The 25,400-nt window shown below is 45.7% G+C and overlaps 1 protein-coding gene across 1 annotated transcript; it reads left to right on the top strand.

Moving 5' to 3' along the window:
- The first annotated feature begins 5,414 nt into the window (after positions 1–5,414).
- LOC119350715 (nuclear transcription factor Y subunit C-3-like) lies at positions 5,415–5,840 on the top strand. The gene has a single exon (XM_037618410.1). The coding sequence runs from the start codon at positions 5,415–5,417 to the stop codon at positions 5,838–5,840; it is 426 nt and encodes a 141-aa protein (XP_037474307.1).
- The last annotated feature ends 19,560 nt before the right edge of the window (positions 5,841–25,400 follow it).

The following is a 25,400-nucleotide window of genomic DNA, read 5'->3' on the forward strand; positions in this document are numbered from 1 at the left end:
ATGATCGACCGCCCCCTGCCGCGCGCGCCATGGCGGCCCTCACACACACACACACACACACACACACACTAGTACACACACAGAGAGACATATTTTTCTTAATTATTTTCTGTTTTCTATTTTTTTAGTTTTTTATACTTTTAGTTTATATAAATGCTAGATTAATGTCAATTGTTAGATGATTATATATATATATATATATATATATATATATATATATATATATAGAAATGTTAGATATTAATGTCAAATGTTAGATGAATTAGCTAGATTAATTTAGGTATATGAGATTTGATGATCTAATAATTAATTAAAATTTTACTATAGAACTATTTTATTTTTAGTAAGAAGCTTAACAGAACTAGTTTATTTTTAATAAGTGCTTAGTTGAATTAGTTGAATTAATAGAATTAGTTGAATTACTTGAATTAATAGAACTAGTAAGTGTTTATCAATTAATGTTTCAACTATGAACATAAGAAAAGTCTGACGACGAGAATGATTTCGTTATGTGCGAATATTGCGAAGACAAGTGCGGCATGTGCGACAGAGATTTCCTAGTTTATGGTAGATGCTTCAGCATCAAGCTGGATGAGACATTTGAAATGAATACAGTAAGTCACAACGACAAGTCTTTTTCATAATTAAGCATATGCTTCATTTGCTTCACTTATAATTTTGTTTTTTTTACTATTCTACTAGCGTATCCCCTGCCATGCAAGAATTTTTGTCTTGGATAAGATATGTTTCAGTCCTATGAAAACTATGGAGGTCAAGAGAGTTTACTTGAACACCATGCATGGTTATACTTTCCACGCAAAATTATACAATGCAGACACCTACACCTATTTTGAATGCAAAACTTGGAAAGCACTATGCAAGGCTTATGCATTTGAGTCTGATATGTTTATCACCTTTGATATTCGTCTGGAACATGATATTGAAGGTAATATCGATATATGGATCGATGTGCAGACGTCTCCAATTCTACCATTATGTGAGTTTCTTAACAATATTTATGTCTTCGATATTGTTTATTTTAAAAGTAGCTGACAACCAATTTCTATTGACAACTTATTTGCATTCAAGCAAACATGTCTGGCGCTTGGTAGACAGGACCGTCCACTGTCCCGGGGTTGAATTAAACCGCGAGAAGATAAATCATTATGTTTCATGGCTTGAAGATCTTGATGCTGTCAAGAGAAATTATTTTTCTGGACTTGAAAATCTTAGTACTCAAAACATGCGACCAATAGTGTTCGTATTGAACTACGGTCACATCTATTTAGGAAAGATGGTAAGAATTTTACTATTTGTCCTCAGTGCATCTTTTGCATACATTATTTTTTAAGCTAAACTTCATTGCTAAGTATGTTACTATACGATGTTATTCAACAGGGACTCCCGATGATATTTGTGCCTCAGTGGATCGAGACTAACGGTCGCATATCAATGGTTAGCTTACGATCAAGACATATCCTACATTGTACATGAGTGCATTCAGGATTTCTAAAACCGAGAAATGCTTAATAGTGAAAGACTGGAGCAAAATTGTGAATGATTGCAAAGAAGTACTAGGGGGCAACAATCAGAAGTGCAACCCATGATTAGGAGACAGGTTATTCTGCATGCTTCAATATGATGAATCAGGAGAGCTACACATGTTTTATGCTATTTTACCTGAGAGAGAGCAGCAGGAGTGATTAGCTAGTTCCTGCTCTTAGTACTTATCGTCTCATGTCCGTGTTCTTCGTCCTGAACTTAATCTCAAAGTGATTTGATTTTGTGATCTTAGTTATGAACGCTTATAATAATCTCATGACCATGTTGAATTCGATAATATCTTTGCTTTTTGTACAAGTGAATGTTTCTTTTTTAAGCTAGTGTTGGTCGTGATTAGATAATGATGATTAAAATAGTGGTAATTAATGACTATATATATGATGATTATTAGCTAGTGTTGTTGTTGGTGATGACATGATGCAAAAGTTTTTATATTAATATGATGATGATAATGAGTTATTATATAATTTATGAAAGGGAAAATAAATGAAAAACAATCTCTAAATTAAATAAAAAACACAAAATTGAAGGAAAAATAATTAATAAAACCAAAACCCCTAAACCTTTTAGTACCGGTTGGTGGTACAAACCGGTACTAAAGGTCTCACTGCCCCCGACGCTGGCTCCTACCACGTGGTGACCCTTTAGTGGCGGTTCGTGCCGAGACTAAATGGGGGGACCTTTAGTTCCCACACTTTAGTGCCGGTTGCCGAACCGGCACTAAAGGCCCCTACGAACTGGTAATATAGCTCCGTTTTTTATTAATGTCCGTCGAATGAATGAGTGTCCGGTCGTGCATTTGGTATTGCTTTTACTTTTTAGCATAGTCGTTCGCCAAGTTACATTACACTTCGCCATGGATAATGAGCAGCCTTGGTAGAGATATTTTCTTCTCTCTCTCTCTCTGCCGGGGAAACATTTTTTTCTAGGGCTCTCTCTGTCAGCTTGTCACTTTGTTGCCCCACCAACTGACCCAACTCGTGCATGCTCGTTGAGCCAGAGTGACTGTCGTGGCAGAGACCTTCTCCATGGGGCCTATGCTTAATGTCCCACGGTGAGTTCATAGCTCAAAAGTATAGTTCCCTTGCACGGGAAATGGGTATTCAAAAACAGTCTGGTTTTTTACAGTTGGTTGATTATCCTGATATGCTTGAGATTTCTTGTTAGTTTTTTAGGCAATCTTGGGAAGCCTTATTGAATGGATGGGCAACATATCATCAAGTGGGCCTAAACAAACATGACGGCCAACCCCTAAATTCAAAGCATGATTTGCTAAATTGCGAGTCTCAAAATTCAAACTCCTAAACTCATTAACGAAATTACATAAAATAAAACTACTAGAATACTCTATGATTCCATGTATTATAGCTTCATACGCTGTTGCACTATGATTCTTGATGTCATCAACCACCACCTTGCAGTTGGATGCAACATGGATCTGTTGCAAATTTAGATCCTCTTACAGAGCCAGGGCTTCCGTAACTACAAGTGCTTCAAGTGTTATTGGATCCGTAATTTCTCTTGTTACAGTGACCGGATCTCCCAAAATTATACCTTCATGATATCTACTAATCGCGGACAATACCCATCCGGCACCCCTCCTGACCTCTGAATCAACATTCACCTTTGCTAGGTTCCCGGTGGAGGAATCCACTGAGTCAGCTGCGATGCGGGTACAGTTCCCCTCGCCCTTGTCGATTTGTCCAGAATTTGGAGATCATCCAATTAAGCTTCAATAAAAAGATGTGTTGACCATGTACTTTGGAAAATGTCTTCATAGATGGCTTTCCCCCTTGCTCCCTAAATTGCCCAAAGTGTAACCACCATGCGAATAAACTCACTGTGGGATAAAGAATCATGCAAGCCAAAAATAAAGCTTTTGGCATTAGCAATCTGATGCTGGCACATTTGCTCTACTAGCCCTCTTCTGCCAATGCCCACACATTTCGTGGTGTTGAACAATCCATCAATGCATGCCTCCAGGAGACTTCTTAGTACGGTGGTCGTTTTGGCCGCACATGAGTTGTGTCTGGTGGTTTTGGGCCTTGGCTCTCTTTGGTCTCGTTCAGAAGATGTTCCATGATGTTGGGAGTGTGTGTGTTTGTCTACATCCCATCCCCAAGCTCTAATTTTTTGTGTTTGTATTTGGTTTTTACTCTTTTTTTAATGAAACAAGAGATGCATGATTTTAAGATCCATTTTTTCTCATTAGCTTAACCAACTCTCTTCTTTTTAATGCAATTGTTGAAGCTCCCTATCCTATGACAAGATTTCGTAAAACAATGTGCTGATTCACAAAAAATAGAAGATATGTTTGTTATCTCAAAATGTATCTTCTATATCTAAATAGCTAGCCTCCGCTAACCTAATTTTCTTAACATGCACACATGCCACTTCATCATGTAAACATATATGAAAAAAACCCACCTCAACATGCAAACATTCATGAAAAAAGGCCCAACACAATAACTAAATACAATAAATCATATGTGAATTTAGTTTTAGTTATCATAATATTCATCCAAACATTCATATCCAAAATAATCAATATCATATAAATATATTGCATCCAATTCCCTTCGCAGCACGTGGGATTTTATCTAGTTTTACTAAGATGTGGCACCCTAGTCAACTATTACATGAAAACATGAACTATGTCCAATGCAGACTTCGGATGCTAGAGCTTTTATGTTACTGCTATATAAGTTTACCTGGAAGATAAATGACAGATGCAATTATTGATGAGGTCTATTAAGTCCATGTGCACATGTATACCCATCATCCATATATACAAGACTTTGGGTCGGCTCCTAGTGAATAGCAAGACAGAGCGGTAGTTCAAAATTGCTCGCTTCTATCAGCTAACTTTTAGCTAGGAAAACTAGAGTAACGGAGGAGTGTGATGAGGACACTAAGAGGCACCTAATGACGTTAATGTGTCTATTCGAATGGGATGCACCGAGAATTTAAGCTTCAGATAGTGAAAGAATTAATGTTGTTGTTTAGCGTGTCTACCAAAGATGGATCGGTCGATTTCCGATTTTCTCTTTTTATTTTGTGTGCTTCTTGTTTCCCACATCCATCGTTTCATCTTGTGCCGTCGTGACTCAAACTTGACATGTCTAAAAGTGCAGATGCCATGTAGAGTACTATTAATCTACCGGTGCACCCATGACCATGTGGTCACTGTGGTGTGGTGTGTTGCCGATTTTGTGCCCATCCACATGCCTATCTACTATGGCGCCAAATGGCACAGTATCAGACCTCAGGGGAAAAAAAGCCAGGCACGGTACCTTGTTTGTTTTGTATACCTTGTACTGCCAATAACGGAATATGCGATAGAAAATAGAATATACTACACTCACTTTAGGTCTTAAAACTGCGCTTTACACCGGTGATTACGTATGACGACAACGACGCCTTCCAAATACGGACGCTCCTAGTCCTCGATGCGATCGCCCTCTTTGACCATGGATACGGAAACTCACGCAACGCAAGAACCTCGAAAGAAAGCTACGTACATTTCATTTATCTACTCCCATTCGTACACCATCGCGATCTCAACCACCGTCTCCTGCGGTTTGTTTACGTGATCTCTGTACCATCGATCGATCGCTGTCGAGACTGCCGGCCGCGGCCACGCCGCTCGGTTGCCGGCCGGCCATGGCCATGGGCAGCGGCCGCCACGGACACGCGCTCCCTTGTTCGCGGGGTCAAGCGGCATGGGCATATGATATAAGGTCCGTCCATGGCCGCGCTCGAATGAGAATTGCACCGCACGTCCGTTTGTTAGAGCTTAGCTACCCAGCAGCCTAGCACGCACGGCGAGGCGACTGAACGACGGCGAGAGGATGAGGCTGCCGAGCCCGTACTCGGGGGTGTTCAGGGGCGGGTCGACTGCGAGGACGGGGCCGCACGCGCTGCCGCTGGCGCGGATCAAGAAGATCATGAAGCGGTCGGCGCGGGACGGCAGCGGCGGCGACGGCGCCGGGGCCAGGATGATCTCGTGCGAGGCGCCGGTGGTGTTCTCCAGGGCGTGCGAGCTGTTCGTCGCCGAGCTGACGCGCGCCGCCTGGGACGCCACGCTTGAGGGCCGGCGCCGGACCGTGCACGCCGAGGACGTCGCCGCCGCCATCAGGGACACCAACGTCTTCGACTTCCTCGTCGACGTCGTCAAGGCCGGGCCGAGTGACGATGGTGTCAATGCTGGGGACGGTGAAGGCAGCGTCGGGCCGGCCGTAGGTGTCCAGGGCGGCATGCAGGGTCGTAGGTTGTGATTATGAAATCAAACTATGCCGCGATTAATTGCACTAATAGGATACAAATGTTTCATGATTACAAGCTACATGAAAGATTCAAGATTCATATAGCTTTTCTACCCAAAAAGAAATCCCTATTAACTCTGTTTTTTTGTTTTGAACTCGCTATTCCTCAGTTCTCTGAATATCCGAATCACTTGAGTCGATTCTGTGTGAGAAGAAGAGTGTGGTTTTGTGCATCCACGGACATTGCATGCACCCCCGGTTCACCCATGATAAAAAACTTAGCAAAATATTTATTTTTTTTTGAAACTTTGTGGATGTGATTATGACTAAATGTTTAGGTGCTTGTAAATTTTGATGGCGAAATGACATCCGAGGAGCACTGTACCGAAAAAACAAAGCTTGGGCTGAAAACATGTGAACAGTAACGTGGGTGCAGAGCATCATTTGTATTTCGTTTTGTATGGAGATTATTTGATGTTTTTTGGTGACCAAACTTTGCAAGATCCTAAAACATTTGCTCATAATCACATCCACGAAATTTTAGAATTTATTTCTATTTTTTTGAATTTACTGTTCACTTCATGGGTGCACTGAAGTTAGGTGTAGCCATTACTTTGACTGATAAGAACGAAGTCCCAAGTTAGGCTGGTCATAGTGGGAGTAACATAGGTAGTAACATAGATGCCACATAAGAAAAAATGTTGATGTGTCAAGTAGTTAATGAGGAGAGAGGCAAATAGAGTAACCTAATATGTTACCATCACATAGCGCTTTCCAATGCAAAATGAGTCTACAAGACAATAAATGAGCATGTGTATGTTACTACACATATGACACTTCCCACTATAAGGATAGTAACATAGAGTAGTAACGTATGCCGTATGCATGTTACTACTCTAAGTTACTCCCCACTATGACCAGCCTTATAGGTTGAAATGTCGCAGCGTCCTCGGTATGGGTGAAAAATGAAGACCGGAAGATGAAGGTCGTTGGTGTCCGCGCCGGCGCGCTCTATTAGAAACTTGTCAATGCATGCAGAGTCGTAGGTTGTGGTTGTAAAATCAAACAATGCCTTGACTAATTGCACTAGTGGATTCTTTTTTAATGTTTACGAATTGTTGGATCATATTGGGAAAACTCATATAGCTTTTCTATGACCGGGGATGGTCGGAGTGAGTCGGAGGCTTGACGGATTCAGGGGGAGGTCACGAACACTGAGAAGGTAGGGCTTAGAGGATGACCGGGGATGGGGACGGCACAACGGAGGCGGCTGCTTGGCAATGTCGGCCGACTGTGTGTGTGGTGGCGGCAGGCGGTTAGGCCGTAACAGGATGGTTAATGGAGGAGGAAGATGAACTGTGCAGCTCAAGAAAGAGGAAGATGGACCCACAGCCCTGTATGGCTCTAGCAATACTGACCGAAACAAGAAAATCGGTTTACTGATGCATAGGTGGTCCCTATATCGATAGTGTTGAACCTGCTAGATATCAAATAGTGAAACCCAGCCCCTGACATGTCAAGAGACCTATACTTCCCTCAAAAAAAAAAACCTACTATCCACATCGACTAGACCCCCTTGGATAACTACATGTGGTTTACATGAATTTTCATCGTACATAACTAGTTGGTGGCGATGGTTTCGTACGAGGTAGAGAATTTTCTATCACAACGCATTGGAACTTTACTCAAGCACATAACGTACGTACTACACCACAACCACCAGCTGCTTACACGGCATTCAGTTGGACATAATTGGGAGCCAAGATATTACTGAGTGCACTGAATGTGACGTGCTTGGGGCGGATAGGAGTATTTAACCAAAAACCACCATAATTCATGGAAACGTGTTGAAAAACTATCGCTTTACGATTTTATGTCAAAAACTATCACTTTTATCCTAATCTGTTGCTAAAAACTACCAAGTGTGAAAACTGCTCACTTTGGCTCGTTTATGATAGTGTGGCCCACATGTCAGGACGGAAAAAGTCAGCACCGTTAACTTTGCCGTCACCGTAGAAAGAGATCGAGACGGCGGCGGCCTTCACCGGAGGCGGAGAAGATGAAGTACTACGGCGGTGCGGCCGCTTCTGGAGGACACGAGGCGACCTGCAGGCGGCGCTCCGACTCGAGCAGGGCGGCGGGGAGGTCTGGGGAAGGCGGATTCGGGGCGGCGTCTGCCGAATCTGGCGACGACGAGGCTGGACGGTGATGGGGAGGCCTGCCAGCGGCGAGCCCCGGGACGACGGCCGCTCGGAGCGAGGCCATGGCGACGGGTGGCGCAGGACAGTTCGCTGGGCAACGGGCTGCGCCAGAGAGGCGAGGTTGCAGGATCCCGTCGCGGTGGGGCCGACGACTGCCGGCGGTGCGCCGGTGACCACTGCGGCGGGCGAGGGGAGACGAGCGGGGGCGCTGGCGCCGCGAGAGCTTGGGTCCGCGGGTGGCTACGAGGACAGGCGGTCACTGGCGTCAACGGCTGGCCATGAGCGCTTCACCACACCGGCACCTAAACAGTGGGGTCGGGTAGTCAGATTCGGGTTTAACCCAGGCAAGGCGAGCAGTTTTCACACTTGGTAGTTTTTAGCAACAGATTAGAACAAAATGATAGTTTTTGGCACAAAATAGTAAAATGGTTCTTTCTCGACACGTTTCCATAAATTATGGTAGCTTTTGGTTAAATACTCGGCAGATAGCCAGATCACATCGGATTTTATGTGTTTGTGACCCATCGTTGCGTGTTCACCTCAATTGGTGTAGTTTTTTTTTTGGCAGAATTCAGTTGGCGTAGTTAGAGCATCTACAGTCGGACTTGACAAATTTAACCCCTCATACGTCCGCGGACGCGTCTGCGGACAGTGACCGGTCACCCCTCAAAAAACCATTCCACATCGGGATACCTCAAATTAAAAATCTCAAATCCATATTATTACATGCAACACATCATTCTTTGAGCTGAGCTTCGTCCGGTTCCGCTCGCCACTCGCCCGGCTCCGTCTTGGCCATGTCCGACGGCCGGCTGCGCTTCTCGGAGTGTTGGTCCGGTCGCCGGCAAGGTAGGATAGGGCATCGGACACGAGCCGGCTCACGGGACTCAAGGCCCTGCCGTCTCCCATGACCTACTCTTCGTCTTCAGAGACCAGAACCCGAACGGTGCCATTGGATGTTAGATCAATGATGGATCCGTCCGAGGACAAGCCGCCGACGTCCACCACGATGTGGTTGCAGCGCCCGGACTGATGTGCCATATGGGGCACCGGAGAATGCGACTCCGTCTCACCGAGGTCCACCGCCACAAGGGTTGCCGCCGTCTCCCGTGCCCGGTGCCTTGCACGGCGGGCACGTCGTGCCATGGCCTTGGAGGACGATGGTGTGTCCCGAATATCGGCGCACTACCGGAGGGGTTGCGCGTCCGCCAGTGTGTTAGGACGCTAGACGGACTGCACGGCCTCTAACGAGGCAGCTACGGCCGACCTTGCACCGGATCCATGCGTCGTTTGGGCGTACGCAATGATTCCCGACGGATGGAGTCTGAGCGTAGCCGTGCACGGGCATCCTCTCGGGCATGGCAGAGCACAAGCCGGACGGCCATCTCCTCCTCGGCGCCGCGTGGGATGAGCTCGGGATCGACGGATCTGGAGGTGAAGGACTCGAATCCACTGCCCGCCATGCCGGAGACGACCGGAAGGAGCCGGAGATGAGCTCTGGTGGCGGAGGGGAATGGAGGGGAGGGGAGTGAAGTGGAAAGGGTTTGGTCCGATGAGCGGATGGGAGGGTTTTATGTGGGGTCGGGTGGGCCAGCATGGGCCGGGTCCAATATGGAGGGCGTGCCTGGGCGCCCCCATATCCATCCTATATTTGGGCTGAATATGGGGGATGCCGATCAGTCCGGACGTTTGAGGGCCGTTTGATGGGCCGTCTGGGTCAAAAAAATGGGACCGAGCGACCGACCTGGGCGTATGAGACGGGTTTGAGAGGTGCGGCTGTAGATGCTCTTACCACCGCCACAATGGAGAAACAAATTACAATACGATTGCACTCTACTTGACTTGGGTAGTTGAGTGCATGTGTTAACGTGGATCACCAAGTCATGTGGTTATATTCAGTTCGACCGGTGCAACAACCTCCTAGAATTGAATTAATTAAGCAGCACAAGGTAGGTGTTATATATATGTGAAGCCCCTCCCTTGAGCTGGATCGATAGACCAAGAGAAAAGATCCATGCAACAAACGTGATTTGTTGAGTTTGTGAGCTCACCTAGAGCGGTGCAAAGTGCAGACTATAGAGATGGGTTTGGGAGGTGTCGGTAAAATGTTGGCCAAACCAGCCGAATCCAGTTTTCGCACATGTATGTTGGGGTTCCATGTCTATCTTGACAGTCTATTAGTTGGAGGTCCATGCAGCAGTTCGACTTCCCGGTGGGACAAATTCTCCAATACAAACCTGCATGGATCCACAACTGTTGCTCTGGCCGTGGATCGAACACGTACATACTAGCTGCTGGCTCAGTGTGTCCATTGACCCCCTTGCCCAAGGCCTGCTCTGGTAACTTCCAGTTTTCTTGGGTTTTGCATTTCATGCATATGCATGACATACATCTTCTTCTAGTCTATCTAGCCGTCCTGACATATTTGTACCTATCCTGAACGATGCTTAACAATGAGACGCTATCCCTCTGAAAAATCATGAAAAGTAATGGGACCCATGATAAATCCGCAATTTCTTTTTTCTTTCTTTTAGTTGCTCCTCTCTATTGTGTGATTTGGCTGTTGGCTGCTCCATCCCGATGGATTGGTGGCTCCATCTAAATGGGTGACATCTAACGACGGGCTTTGGAGAGGAAGCTTGAGCCACGACTCTGGTCTATACCCGCGAGGGCGTCTGAATGGAGAACGCTTACACGTCGCTGTTGAAAATCTTGGATCAAGTTATTACTGACGCCAAACAATGGGTAGAAGCAAGTATGGGTCGCTGTGTTCTACACTCACTGTGACATATGGTTATCAGGTTTATATGGTCATTTCTCTGTAGATGATGTTGTATGGTCTTGGGTGGTGTTGTATGGTAGTTCTTGTGGACTTTTGGTCGGTTGTACTTCTTTTTCTCTCTTTAATGTTATACATGCAGCCTTCCTGCATGGTTCAAAAAAAAGAAGGGGCGTGCGAATGGTGCGGCAGATCCGGGGTTTCATGCCTTGATCCGGCACATGCTCCTTCAGACATGATTGTGGTGGTATGAACGGCCTCTTGAGCTACAGGTTGCGGTGGCCACCGAAGTATCTTTCTGAGGATTTTTTTTCCCTCTAGACTAGATCCGGTGGGTGCCGCCGGCAACTTGTAATGGTATGGTTGTGGAAGATGCAGTCAGAAGCTTATTTGTGGCTTTGGGGGCTTCCAATTCGCCTTCAATGATGAGATGCAATCTATGGACGAGGACTTGATGCAGAGGGTGTGGTTGTGCAGCAACGTCGACAGGATTTCTAGCCCATTGCATGTAGTTGCTGGGATCATGGAAAAGTGGCGGTGACAACATATATTTAATTTTGATTTGGTGGTGTTTCTCAAGTACCTAGTCTCGAACTCCAACGTGAAAAACCAAGGTCTGGCCGAGTTGGTTATACTTGGTAATGGAGATATATTTGCATCGCTATCTTGTTGAATACATTACTCGGATATGCTCAGATTTGTTCTTCAGAATGAAAACCGAGATTGGCCTCTAATAGTTGGATGTAGTGAGGGCAGCGCTTTAGTGTCGCTAACTTCCTAAAGGCGTTGCCGTTGAAGAATATCGTTGTCCTTGTGGTGTCAAAAGATGATTGGTGCAGATATGGTTGTTGTCGTAGTTTGTCGATCGTTGATTTCATCGCGTCGAGTTTTTTTCTTGCTTAGGCATAGCTTTGTGTTGTATGACTTTGTTTTTCGTTTGTATTTTTTTTTTGCGTGTGCATTCGTGTTGGCCGTGTGCATATTTGTTATGTAGAGACCGGGTGTGAGGTCATAGTGAGTATATCCACTTGATACTTCATTTTTGAGTTAATAAAATCCATCCTTTCTTGAAAAAAAAATCAGAAAATAGGAAGAAGAACCGTGATCTGCTCATTTGTGAGTGCAGTTTCTTCAAAATGAAAACCAAGGAAAAAAGTGAGAACTCATAGTTTAACCATAATCAACTATTTCAGTCGGACAGGAATGTCACATGTGACAAACAAAACTTCAAAGACGATGTTCACAACACCTCAAAATAGCAAATGGTAAACGTTACACAACAAAAGGGGTGATGCTAACAAACAGCAGTAGCATTGCATGATTTATTTTGTTCTTGAGAAGCTAGGAGTTACTCCATTCATTCGGTCGTGCGTCTTTCAAAGAACTCCTGTACAGTGGCGGCGAACAAGGTGACACAAGGGCAATGCTGAGTGTTGATTTTCCGGAGCATTGGCAACCGCAACCTGAGCAAAACCTGCAGTGGCTCATCGGTGATCAAAGTCCCCTCCATAACAATCTCCTCAAGATACTGTAATTTCTCGGACATCATGGACCGCAGCTCATGGTCGTTGATGTCGGTGTACCGCAAGCTGAGCTTGGCCAGTTTACGGCAGCGCGTGTCGAGAGGCTCCTCAAGCTTGTCAGTGAACTGCGCCCACCCGCCCAGGATGAGCTCCCGGAGAGTACCCCCCCCAGTACATAGATCACACAGTCGGCCACATAGTTCTTCCCTCCAAACCAGCTCAGGTCCATCTTGGTGATCATCTTTTAACAGAATATGATGTTGAAGAAGTTGGAACTAATGGTGTCCGCATTGGTCATCCTGATCAGGCTGAGCTCCATGAGCTCACGGCAGGCCTGAGAGAGCCATGGAAGGAACAACTGTGTGATGCTCGCGTAGTTGCCCATCTCGATCATCCACATCCGCGGTCCGCGGGCATGCCTGGGGAATGGCGTCATGTTTGAGCTGCAATACATTGTCAAAACTGTAGTCATCAAGTGTGAGTTGTCTGATGGTCCCCTGACACGAATAAAGTACATCCATGCGTGCGTTTGTTTTCTGTGTGCATAAAGCTCTTGAGAGTTTCGGACCCAGCAAATAGTTGAAGTCAAGATGATTCATCCCAGTGCAGCCCTGGCGGCCATGACGGCCACGGCTCCGGTCAGGCGCGGTCGAGAGGATGGCGTATCGCCCTCTGTGATTCCTAGCATAGGGTCGCCTACAGGAGTTGTTGGCCAACCCAGTAACCACGCGGCAGCGTTATACTGACGTCACTCATGTATCCCTTTTTTGTTTTCTCTGATCATTTTTTTAGTTTTACCATTTTTTATATTGCAAAATATTGTAAATATATATGACAAAAAACACTTTACAGGAAATTTTGTAAAATGTTATCATGCATTTGAAAAACGTTTAAATGTTTCTGGCGTATATGAAAAAATGTACAACGTAAAGACAAGGTGGAAAATGTTAATCATGTGTAAGAAAAATGTTACTCATGTGTAAAAAAAATGTTTGTGACATTTAAAAATGAGCCATTTGCATTTCTGTCCCTAACTTGAACCACATACTAAGATTTGCCTCTAATTTTGAAGTCTGCTCAAATTTGCCCCTCTGCCATTAGGTCCTCTTACAGAAATGGCCTTCTGCGCCGTTACCGTCGGGTCAAAGGGCTTTGACCGTCCTGAAAAAAATAGCAAAAATAATCTAAAATTTTGTGAGATCGAAGATACTCATGAGCGCAAGGTGCGTACAAATTTCCGTACTATTTGGACATTCCAGGAGCTCGTGGCGAGGAAAAACAGTTAATCTGTATACTTGTGAATAGTAAATTTGAAATAAAATAGTAAGAAAGTTTAAATAAATATGAAATTTTTTGGCATCAAAAAAGGCTTGCGTGCACAAGGTAGTTGCAAGTTTTTGTGATCAAATGACATGCGAGGAGCTCTAGGAAAAAAAGTCTTTTTTTTCAAAGTTTTCTCCCGAGCCAAATTTTGTTTTTTCTCCACCTACAGTGTCCAAACACAACAAAAATTTGCACGCACCTTGCGGACCAGAGCCTCTTTGATGCCAAAATTTTTCAAATTTTTTGAATTTTCTTGCTATTTCTTTTGAATTTACTGTTTACAGGCGTACATATTTACTGTTTTTTCTTTGCCACGAGCTCCTGGAATGTCCAAACAGCATGAAAGTTTGCATGCATCTTGCGAACCTGAGTATATTTGACCCCACAAAATTTCAGATATTTTTGCTATTTTTTCAGGACGGTCAAAGCCCTTTGACCGGCTTTGACCGGACGGTAACGACACAAAAGGACATTTCTGTAAGTGCACATAACGGTAAAGGGGCAAATTTGAGCAGTCTTCAAAATTATGTGCAAATATGAGTAGTGGGTTCCAATTAAGGATACAAATGTAAAAGACGCTTTGAAAAATGTCACACGTTTATAACAATGTACGTGACATTTTGAACAAATTATACAATGTTAGAAATGTTTTGTATATTCCAAAACAATTATGTCACATTTAAAAAAGTCACACAAAATATGTTTGCAAACCTTTTCAAAAAATGTGTATACAATGTAAAAAAGAGTTTGTGTAATGTAAAAAAAAGGATGCCGCTAAAAAAATGTACGTGACATTTTAAAGGAATATTCCTACATTTCAAAACAAAATGTTCGTGACACTTTCAAAATGTTTATACGATTTATAAATATGTTTGCATTGATCTGTTTTATTCCGATAAAAAATATGTAAGTGACATTTGTGTCTGATTTCCTCCACAACAGAGAGAGAGAGAGATCAATGCGAACAGAACTCTCGGCATAAATAACATTGGCCAAATATATTAACGTCAGCAATTATGGATAGCAGTCACATGGTGAATCATTACGAAATAAAATAACTAAGGAAAAATACAGCTCACGGCTTTCTATCAGAAAGTTGATATCGTGATTACAAGAAAATGCTAAATAAATTAAAAAGGGTATTCAATCAATTCTTCATGAGAACTCTTACTTCCTTGAATATATGGTACCACTATATTTTTCATAGATATACAAATGATATCAGCAAGTCTTCTTTTATCTACATGTGTACAAGTATGTTGGAATCCTAACACTGCATATGCCTAATAATAATTCTACGCACGCATATGTGACTAAGACGCCAAATTGGCATATGTATTGCAATGAACGGCGACATTATCAAGACATAGCACTTGCAACATTTAAGAATAATATATTTATTTTAACACGATGAACTTGCCCAAACTGAACTTAATATTTAATCTTCAAAAAAAAAAAAAATCTTCAACCTCAAACCTCCTTTAGAAAAAAAATGGAGAGGAAACTTTGAACCATGCACAGATTTCTATATGATAGAAGGACAATTACTTGGAATAATACAAGGTCATATATTGCAGTTTAAAAATTGGTAAGAAAACAGGGTAAAAGCATGCACACAAGAGAGATGGGGAGGCATAAATCAGCAAATGACAACGTCGCATCAGTGATGGTGCAAGCTTAGGGTAAAAGCATGGGGGGAGAGAAGAATGGGAAGGCATACCTAAAAAGAACGTTGTTATGGTTCAATTTAGGGTAAAAACATGGGGTGGGGAACGGGTGTAGGATTAAAAGATAGCGGCGGTGGTGGTTCAAGCTTGGGGTAATGGCACGTATGTGAAGGAGAGGGGAGGGAAAGGAAAAGAAATAGCAGCGGCGAGCAGGGGGCTCAAACTTACGGTAAAAAGCTTGAGGTGGGGAAAAGAGGTGGCAAATCTCAGACAAAAGCACATCTGGATATTCCTTCTGAAATTTTACATGCACACATGGAAAGCATTTAAGGGTATTTTGAAACCAATATAGCCTGCCAATTTTTGAAAAGTTTGGACCATTTGGAGCATAGGTGCCAAAAGTCTCCCCTATGTGTAAACATGTGGAAAGCATTTAAGGATATAGGTTCCCATTGCTTAAAATCTTTGGACCATTTGGAGCATAGGGGTCAAAAGTCTCCACTCGGTTTACCGAATGACTATGTTACTGTGAAACACAATTAATCCAAGACAATAAACATACATGAAGATTGTTTCTAGTTTCGGCACAAATATGTGTAGAAGGGTTTCCACAGCCTATTAACACCATAAACCATATTTTTCATACATGCAAATACATTATCTAAGTAGAATTGTTTTGATCAAGCCTAACTTAAATACACGTTCTATAAATTATAAGAAAATAGTATGGGATTTTATGAAGCATGAGTACTTAAGTTAGTTTAAAGTGGGTGGTATATTCTTTGCAGTAGGGTGACATATTTTGAATGGACATTGCCAGTCAGATGTGATCTCCTAAAGGATAAAATCTATCACTCATATAACCCTGACAATTATATAAAATGGTAAACTACATCATTCATCTAACTCTAACAGTAAGATTGTGATATGATCTAAATAATCTAGAAGAAGTGGATTGACATGATGTATACAAGGAAGAAAAATACCAAACAATGGCTACCTACACCATCCCAGAAGGCACACCACACTGTAAGTCAAACCATTAAATCCGACTCAGTGTTGCAAAGAATATTTGAATTATCATAACAGACACGTGCAATTTCTAAGAGCTGAATACGAGCATGTATGAATTACCAGAGGACATTGTGATTAGACATCCATTCAGGTGGAAATCAATCAAACAGTGTGAAATGAAGATTAACTCTATGGCAATCGATCAAGCAAGAATGGTGATGTGCAAGTGCAGGCTGCGCAAAAGAATCACTCTGAGTACTATAGGTAGCAATCAACCTAATTTCTAAAGAAACGACAAAATTATATATAAAATTTAGGAAATATTTGATTTTTGTACAGAACTCTGTCAATAACACTCTCAACTAGAAGATCAATCCCTAGCTGAGTCAAGTGGTTATGATACCTAGACATTTTGATTATATGTTCACTGACAGAACTATTCTCCTTCATCTTGCAGCTATAGAACTTGTTGGAGACTTCATATCTCTCAACCCGGGCATTAGCTTGAAATATCAACTTCAGCTCTTGGAACATCTCATATGCCCCGCGACGTTCAAAACGTCTTTGAAGTCTTGGTTCTAAGCCATAAAGCATGGCACACTGAACTATCGAGTAGTCATCAAATCGAGTCTGCCAGACATTCATAACATCTGCAGTAGCTCCTGCAGCAGACCTGTCACCTAGCGGTGCATCAAGGACATAATTATTCTGTGCAGCAATGAGGATAATCCCCAAGTTACGGACCTAGTCCGTGTAGTTGCTACCATCATCTTTCAATTTAGCTTTCTCTAGGAATGTATTAAAATTCAGGGAAACGGTGGCATGGGCCATTGATCTACAACATTGATATGCAAAAACTATTAATAATAAGTTCATGATAAATTAAGTCCAATTAATCAAATTACTAATGAACTCCCACTTAAATAAACATCCATCAAGTTATGTAAGTGATACATAATCCAAATCAACTAACCCATGTCCGATTATCACGTGAGATGGGGTATATCAATGGTGAACATTGATACCTCTTCAACGTATCTACTTTTCCAACCACTTTTGCCCTTGTTTTGGACTCTAACTTGCATGATTTGAATGGAACTAACCCGCACTGACGCTGTTTTTAGTAGAATTGCCATGGTGTTATTTTTATGCAGAAATAAAAGTTCTCGGAATGACCAGAAAATCCACAAAGACACGTTTTGAAATTAATAAAAAATATTGGCGAAAGAATCAGCGTAAGGGGCCCACTGAGGGAGTCATGGATTAAGGGGCCCTTGGACGGCCGGACTATGTAGCGTGGGCCGGACTGTTGGGCCGTGAAGATACAAGATAGAAGACTCTCTCCCGTGTCCGGATGGGACTCTCCTTGGCATGGAAGGCAAGCTTGGCGACTGGATATGAAGATTCCTTTCTCTATAACCAACTTTGTACAACCCTAGTCCCCTCCGGTGCCTATATAAACCGGAGGGTTTAGTCCGTAGGGCTAATCATCATAATCATAATCATACAGGCTAGACTTCTAGGGTTTTAGCCATTACGATCTCATGGTAGATCAACTCTTGTAATAGTCATATTCATCAAGATCAATCAAGCAGGAAGTAGGGTATTACCTCCATAGAGAGGGCCCGAACCTGGGTAAACATCATGTCCCCCGCCTCCTGTCACCATCAACCTTAGACGCACAGTTCAGGACCCCCTACCCGAGATCCGCCGGTTTTGACACCAACATTGGTGCTTTCATTGAGAGTTCCGCTGCGTTGTCACCAAAAGGTTTGATGGCTCCGTTAAGCATCTACAACAATGCAGTCCAGGGGAGGTTTTCCTCCCCGGATAGATCTTCGTATTCGGCGGCTTTGCACCGCGGGCCAACTCGCTTTGCCACTAGAGCAGATCGACAGCTACACCCCTGGCCATCAGGTCAGGTTTGGAAGCTTGAATTACGTTGCTGATATCCGCAGAGACTTGATCTTCGACGGATTCAAGCCCATGACAGCCGCTCCCTACCACCACAATGAACATGACCTAAATCTGTCATCGGACCGTGCCCAGGAGATAGCGCATGTAACTGCTCTGGCCCTGGATCTGAAGCAGATTGCGCAATCCGAGGATGGGAAGCTCAACCCCGCCATGGAAGCCGCAGACTCAGCGGCGTTACAGCCGCACACAGATCCAACCTCGAGCGGGGCCTATGTCACCGGAACCTCGGATTCGTCTCCGGCCATAGGTTCCGAACCGCGTGCATCCGCGCCCATCAAACCTGATCAGGCGCCGATCGTTGAATTCAGCTCCGCGGACATCTTCCGGCACTCACCTTTAGGCGATGTGCTAAACTCATTAAAAGCCCTCTCCTTATCAGGGGACTCTCAGCCGAACTATATCCGGTTTGGATTGGAGGCTGATGACGGAGAATTCCGCTTCCCACCCACCACCCACTTCATGGCCACTATCGAAGACTTCATCGACATGCTCGATTACAGCTCCGAAGACATCAACGGTATGGACGACGATGCCGGAGAGGAGCATGCACAAAAACCACCGCTTATAGGGCGCTGGACAACCACCTCCTCGTATGACGTATACATGGTGGATACACCCAAAGAGAACAACGACGACAATAAAAGGGATCCAGTCGAGGATAAGCCTCCTGAGATACAGCCGAAGCACCGACGTCAGCGGCGCTGCTCCAAGCCACGCCGCGAAAAAGACAGCAATACCGGCACTGGAGAAAACAATACTCTCGACGATGCCGAAGACAATGAAGACCCCGTTAAGCCAACCTCCGAACAGGACGAACGGGAAGATGGGTGAGTTAGCCCTGATGAACAGGCCATGAACGAAGACTCGGAGGAGAGTAACTACCTTCCGCTCTCTGAGGACGAGGTGAGCCTCAGCAACGAGGATTTTATCGTGCCTGAGGAACATCTCAAGCAGGAGCGCTTTAAGCGCCAGCTAATAGCCACTGCAAGGAGCTTGAAAAAGAAGCAGCAGCAGCTTCAAGCTGATCAAGATCTGCTCAATGATAGATGGACTGATGTCCTAGCAGCCAAAGAATACGACCTCGAGCACCCAACCAAAAGTTACCCAAAACGCAAATTGTTACCCCAATTCGATGACGATGCGCTGGGGCCCGTCCTACCAGTGCGTAATGCGGCTGACCGACCACCATGTGGCCGGGACAAAGCGGCAACTCAAGCCGAACACCAGCCCGCACTACCTCATCGTAAAAACAGAGACACAACAGCTCGGGGATATACATATGACCTGCGGCATGACCTGGAAAACAGAGCATGCCAGACCAGATCGATCTATGGATCGCGCGGGCGTGCCCCGATGCACGACGATGGCCATTTGGACGGACGTGACAAACATAACCACGCCCGGGCCGAAAACCGCAGACGAACTCCATCCGAGCTATGTCGCGACTTGGCCTGATATAGAGGCGCCGCACACCCCCTTTGCTTCACTGATGACGTAATGGAACATGAATTCCCGGAAGGGTTCAAACCCATGAACATCGAATCATATGATGGGACAACAGACACCGCGGTATGGATTGAGGATTTTCTCCTCCATATTCATATGGCCTGCGGTGATGATCTTCATGCCATCAAATACCTCCCGCTAAAACTCAAGGGACCTGCTCGACACTGGTTGAACAGTTTGCCCGAAAACTCAATTGGCAGCTGGGAAGACTTGGAAGACGCCTTCCTCGACAACTTCCAGGGTACATATGTCCGACCTTCGGATGCCGACGACTTAAGTCACATAGTTCAATAGCCCGGAGAGTTAGTCAGGAAATTCTGGATTAGGTTCTTAACTAAAAAAACCAGATCGTCGACTTTCCAGATGTCGAAGCCCTAGTAGTAAACATAGCATCCATGACGAATGGCTCGGCCGACACCTCGGCCAAGAAAAGCCGAAGTCTATGGCAGCCCTCATGACGCTTATGACCCGCTTCTGCGCGAGCAAGGATAGCTGGCTAGCCCATAGCAATAACAATACAAGCGAACATGGCACTTCTGAAGCCATAAATAGCAACGGCAAGCCCCGACGCAACAGACACAAGCGTCGAAGCAATGGTGACAACACCGAGGACATGGCGGTCAAAGCCGGATTCAGTGGCTCTAAGTCCGGTCAGCAGAAGAAGCCATATAAAAGAAACAATCCGGGCTCGTCCTGCTTGGACCGCATACTCGATCGTCCATGTCAAATCCATGGCACTCTTGATAAACCAGCCAATCATACCAACAGAGAGTGTTGGGTTTTTAAACATGCCGGCAAGTTAAATGCCGAGAACAAGGAGAAGGGATCACAAAGCAAGGACGACGACGAGGAGCCCCGGCCACTGAACACAGGGGGACAAAAGAAGTACCCCCCCAAGGTAAACTAGTGAACATGATATAAGCTACCCCTATCCCCAAGAGGGAACGCAAGTGTGCACTCAGGGACATCTACGCGATGGAGCCAGTCGCCCCAAAGTTCAACCCATGGTCGTCCTGCCCGATCACCTTCTATTGCAGGGACCATATGATCAGTATCCATCATGGCGGTTCAGCCGCACTAGTCCTCGACCCAATCATTGATGGATTCCATCTTACACGAGTCCTCATGGACGATGGCAGCAGCCTGAACCTGCTCTATCAGGATACAGTGTGCAAAATGGGTATTGATCCCTCAAGAATCAAGCCCACAAAAACCACCTTTAAAGGAGTCATACCAGGTGTAGAGGCCCGCTGTACGGGCTCAATCACACTAGAGGTGGTCTTCGGATCCCCGGACAACTTCCAAAGCGAAGAGTTGATCTTCAATACGTTCGCTTCCGCAGTGGCTATCTTGCACTGCTCAGATGAACCGCATTCACTCGATTAAATGCGGTGCCACACTACGCTTATCTCAAGCTCAAGATGCCCGGACCACGTGGTGTCATAACAGTCAATGGAAACATGGAACGCTCCCTCCGTACCCAGGAGCACACCGCTGCCCTCGCAACAGAAGCACAGAGCGTTTATTTCCACGCAGAACCTTAATTCGGCGGCCAAGCTCCCGGACACTGTCAAACGAGTCTGAACTACCCTGCAAGAGGACAGTCTAGCTCGTCAAGAGCTTGACTAGCAATTCAGCCTCTGTCACAGTCCCGACCAAACGGCGACACTCGTACCGCGTGTACATAACTACGCACTCAAAATACCATGGGCATATACGGAGGCATAGCTAGATCATGATCCATAATACGACGCAACCTCCCCTGGACCCACATACTTTCACTTTTTCTTTTTCTTTTAGGTTTATTTTTTCCCAGGCCTTTCCTGGTGGCCTGATTGTCGGACCTATCAAGGGATGGATACACCAAGACGGCAAGAAGCATGGATGTATAAGGGAATTTCCAGGTGGTCTCTTTAAACAATCGTTATGCCTGTTTTAAGGACCCGCACACAGTTCTCCCTTGGTCATGGCATGTTAAATAGCCCTGTTGCTTATCGCACTACTTGTACAAATACGCCTTGATGTATTAATCAAACTATAATGGAAAATTGTTTAAGGCCCAATTTCTGCAGCATTAGCCTATTACTTATTTTTTTTTGATATTCTTATCAATTGCACCCGTACACTCTGGTACGCCTTAATTCGCCAGGGGCTTAATTATGCCCCATAATACGGCAACAAAGTCCGAACACCTTTTTTATAGTATAGTTCGGCACCCCGAACCTTAGCATTATATGCATCGGCTCCGAATCATGTCTTTGGTCAATAGTTGGGTTGCCAGGCTCCTGTGCTTACTACCTCACATTCCACTATATCGACTAGGGTAGTAAAGGGAGAACTACTGCGATTGTGTCCTGTTTTATCCGGATGAGCACCTCAGTAGAGAAAGCCGAAAACTGACTGTCATGATGCGGCGTGAGCCGGTCAGCTGTTCGAGAGGTTACAAATCTTTTGCAATTTTTTCCGCATTATGCGATGACTCGGTTTTTATCTGATCAGGTGTTTACAACACCCCAAGTTCGGACATACGAATACTAGGGGCTGCGCCTAAATTTTTATTGTCAAACTCCTATCGCTAAGTGAGGGTGATAAAGCCACATAGTCCGATTGCCTGGTTCATTTCGCTAAACACCTCCTTCAAGGACCAAACCTTTGTATCAAGAGTGCTTAGATTCATCCCGGACACCCCCGTACTACCTACGTGGGGGCTGAAGCCGATGATTGGCCAACTCTCAGATTTAACAAAACGGTCGCACATGAGGTAAAATTTTAAATAACCGGAATTATATTACATAACGGCTCTGTTTCATAATACAGGAAGGGACAATATGAATGACTTCGTTCAAAGATAATGTCTTTTGAACACTGCCCCTCTACAATCCAGGATCCCTTCAGGACATCTTCAAAATACTGCTCGGGCGTGCGGTGCTCCTTGCCTGCGGGCGGTCCCTCGGTCCTAAGCTTCACGACGTCCATCTTTGCCCACTGTATCTTGACTCGGGCGAAGGACATTTGCGCGCCTTCGATGCAAACCGATGGCTTGATGGCATCAAGCCGAGGGCAGGCATTGACCAGCCGCTTCATGAGCCCGAAGTAGCTGCTAGGTATGGCTTCGGTAGGCCATAACCGGATTATTAAATCCTTCATGGCTAGTTCGGCCACCATAGGCAGTTCGACCAGCTGTTTTAGCTGATCGCCAAAGGGCACCGGATGTTCTGGCGCAAGGTATTGCGACCAAAATAGCTTCTTCGTGGAGCTCCCTCTTCGGCTCGAAAGAACTCTGCAGCGTCTAAAATGCTGCGCGGCAGATCCGCAAACGCCCCTGGAGAACTCCAAATCCGGGTCAGTAAGAGGAACCTTTTCTTCACATATTTGCTCTGCATAATAATGGCCTTACCCGCCGCGATTTTTCTGGCCTCCTGGACTTCCTGGAGGGCGCCCTAGGCTACAACCTGGGCATCATGTGTGCTTTGGCGGGCCTTGGCTAGCTCGGACTCTTGATCCACAATGTTGCACTCCAAGGACTCGCATTTCTTCACGGCGTCCTGGAGCTCTTGCTAGACCTCATTAACCCTGGCCTCGTGTTTTTCACGGGCGGCTTGCTCCTTTGCTGCTTTATTTTTGGCCTCGACCAGCTCCTTTTTGAGAGCCTCCACCTCGGTCGCCGCTCCTACAAATAAAATGGCACTACCGTCATTACAAATCATCTATCCTTTCTGATATACAGAAGGTCATTGCATACCTTGTTTATCCTCTAGCTGTTTTTTCACGCGGCCAAGATCTTCCTCGCCTCGCTCCAGACTCTGCTTCAGTCCGGATACCTCAGCAGTATGAGAGGTCACAGTTAGTAACGACACCTGCTTGTTCACATTAACTCATCTGGTTAGTCTCCTGCGAAACTTGTTTGATCCTCTGTCTGGACACCGGACAATATCTCAGGGGCTACTGTCTATACTGTGACATTCTTTTTACATAAATTGCGTTTCTTACCTCAAAGCCTGTTAGAAGGCTTGTGTAGGCTTCGGTCAGTCCGCTCTTCGCGGACTGAATCCTCTCAACCACCGTACCCATAAGGGTATGGTGTTCCTCATCAATGGAAGCACTTCGCAGCGCTTCCATTAGAGTGTCCGGCGTCACTGGCTGGACAGAGGTCACCGACGGAATTGGCGCACCTCCTCCTTTTGAAGGAGGCTGCTTGCTGGGTTCCGGAGCCGCACAGGTCTCTGGGACCGTATTCGGCTGGGGGGCGAATTGAATATGGCCCCCATCGCCAGTCTCCATGGGGATTTGCTCCCCTATGTGTCCGGTGGCTGAGGTTTCACCCTCCGGTGCCGCCCTGACGGCCTCCTGAGCCTCTCCCTGGCTTGGGATCCTTCGGGACAACACCTCAGTGTCATCCATGGCCTTGGGATCGGAGGCCACTGGAAGGGACCCGTTGTCCATCGCCTTCGGGTCCAGCGAATCCCTCGAAGATGAGGATCGCTCGAGGGCGGACCAAGCCGGGCTGCAGCACATGATATGACATGTTAAAACTATGAAGGAAAAGGGCCGGATATATGAATGAATCTTCGAGTACTTACGATTCGGCCAGGGGCTTGTCCCTGGGGCGCCATTCTGAGCTGTTGTTGGTGTCCACTATGGAGTTGTCCGGGAGGGAAGCCTTCCCCTTCTTGGACGCTTCGGCCTCCAAACACATGGAGGCCGTCCTTTTCTTCTCCCCCCTCAGGCGGGGATGACTTTCTTCTTCTTCCTCCTCTTCCTCTTCGTCCTCGGCGGCGGAGGAATGGGTCTCAACGTCTCCGGACGTCATGTCCGAAGTGCCCTTATAACGGGGGCCACTTCTGGTCCCCTTGGCCTTCTTCTTGGCCTTCTTCTCTGACGCTTGATAGGGCGCCGAAACCAGCATCTTTGTCAGAAGTGGAATTGCTGGGTCTTCGGGCAACGGAGCCGGACAATGAATCTGCTCCGCCTTCTTTGTCCAGCCCTGAGGGAATCAGTAGGGAGGCTTAGGCATCTTCCTCGAGTATGCAAGTAAAGGATACACCTTTAAAACATGAAAAAACTTACCAGACTAGCGGGATGGGCCAAGTCGTGCCCACGTCCTCGGCCGTATCCGGCCACGTCTTGTTGGACTTGAAAAACACCTTCCAGATGTCTTCGTGCGTAGTGCCGAAGAACTGCAGCAAGGTCTGGTGCTTGGCCGGATCGTACTCCCACAAATGGCAAGTCCGACTTTGACACGAAAGGATCCGGGGAACAAGCATCACCTGTATCACATTGACAAGCTTGATATTCTTGTCTATCATGCTCCTGATGTGTGTCTGAAGTGCTATCAGCTCGTCCGACAAAGACTAGTCCATGCCCTTCTCTAGCCAAGAGGTGAACCACATCGGGGCTCCGGACTGGAATTCGGGAGCCGCGGCCCAAGTGGTGTCGCGCAGCTCTGTGATGTAGAGCCACTGCTGTTGCCACCCTTTGACGGTCTCCACAAAGGTACCTATGGGCCATGTAACTCTGGGCATCTTGCTCACCATGGCGCCTCCGCACTCCGCATGTTGACTACCCACGACCTTCGGCTTCAC

Source organism: Triticum dicoccoides, chromosome 1B, assembly GCF_002162155.2.
Source record: "Triticum dicoccoides isolate Atlit2015 ecotype Zavitan chromosome 1B, WEW_v2.0, whole genome shotgun sequence".
Taxonomy (NCBI): domain Eukaryota; kingdom Viridiplantae; phylum Streptophyta; class Magnoliopsida; order Poales; family Poaceae; genus Triticum; species Triticum dicoccoides.

Coding starts and splice junctions, on each gene's coding strand:
- LOC119350715 (XM_037618410.1), top strand. CDS start 5,415: ATGAGGCTGCCGAGCCCGTACTCGGGGGTGTTCAGGGGCGGGTCGACT.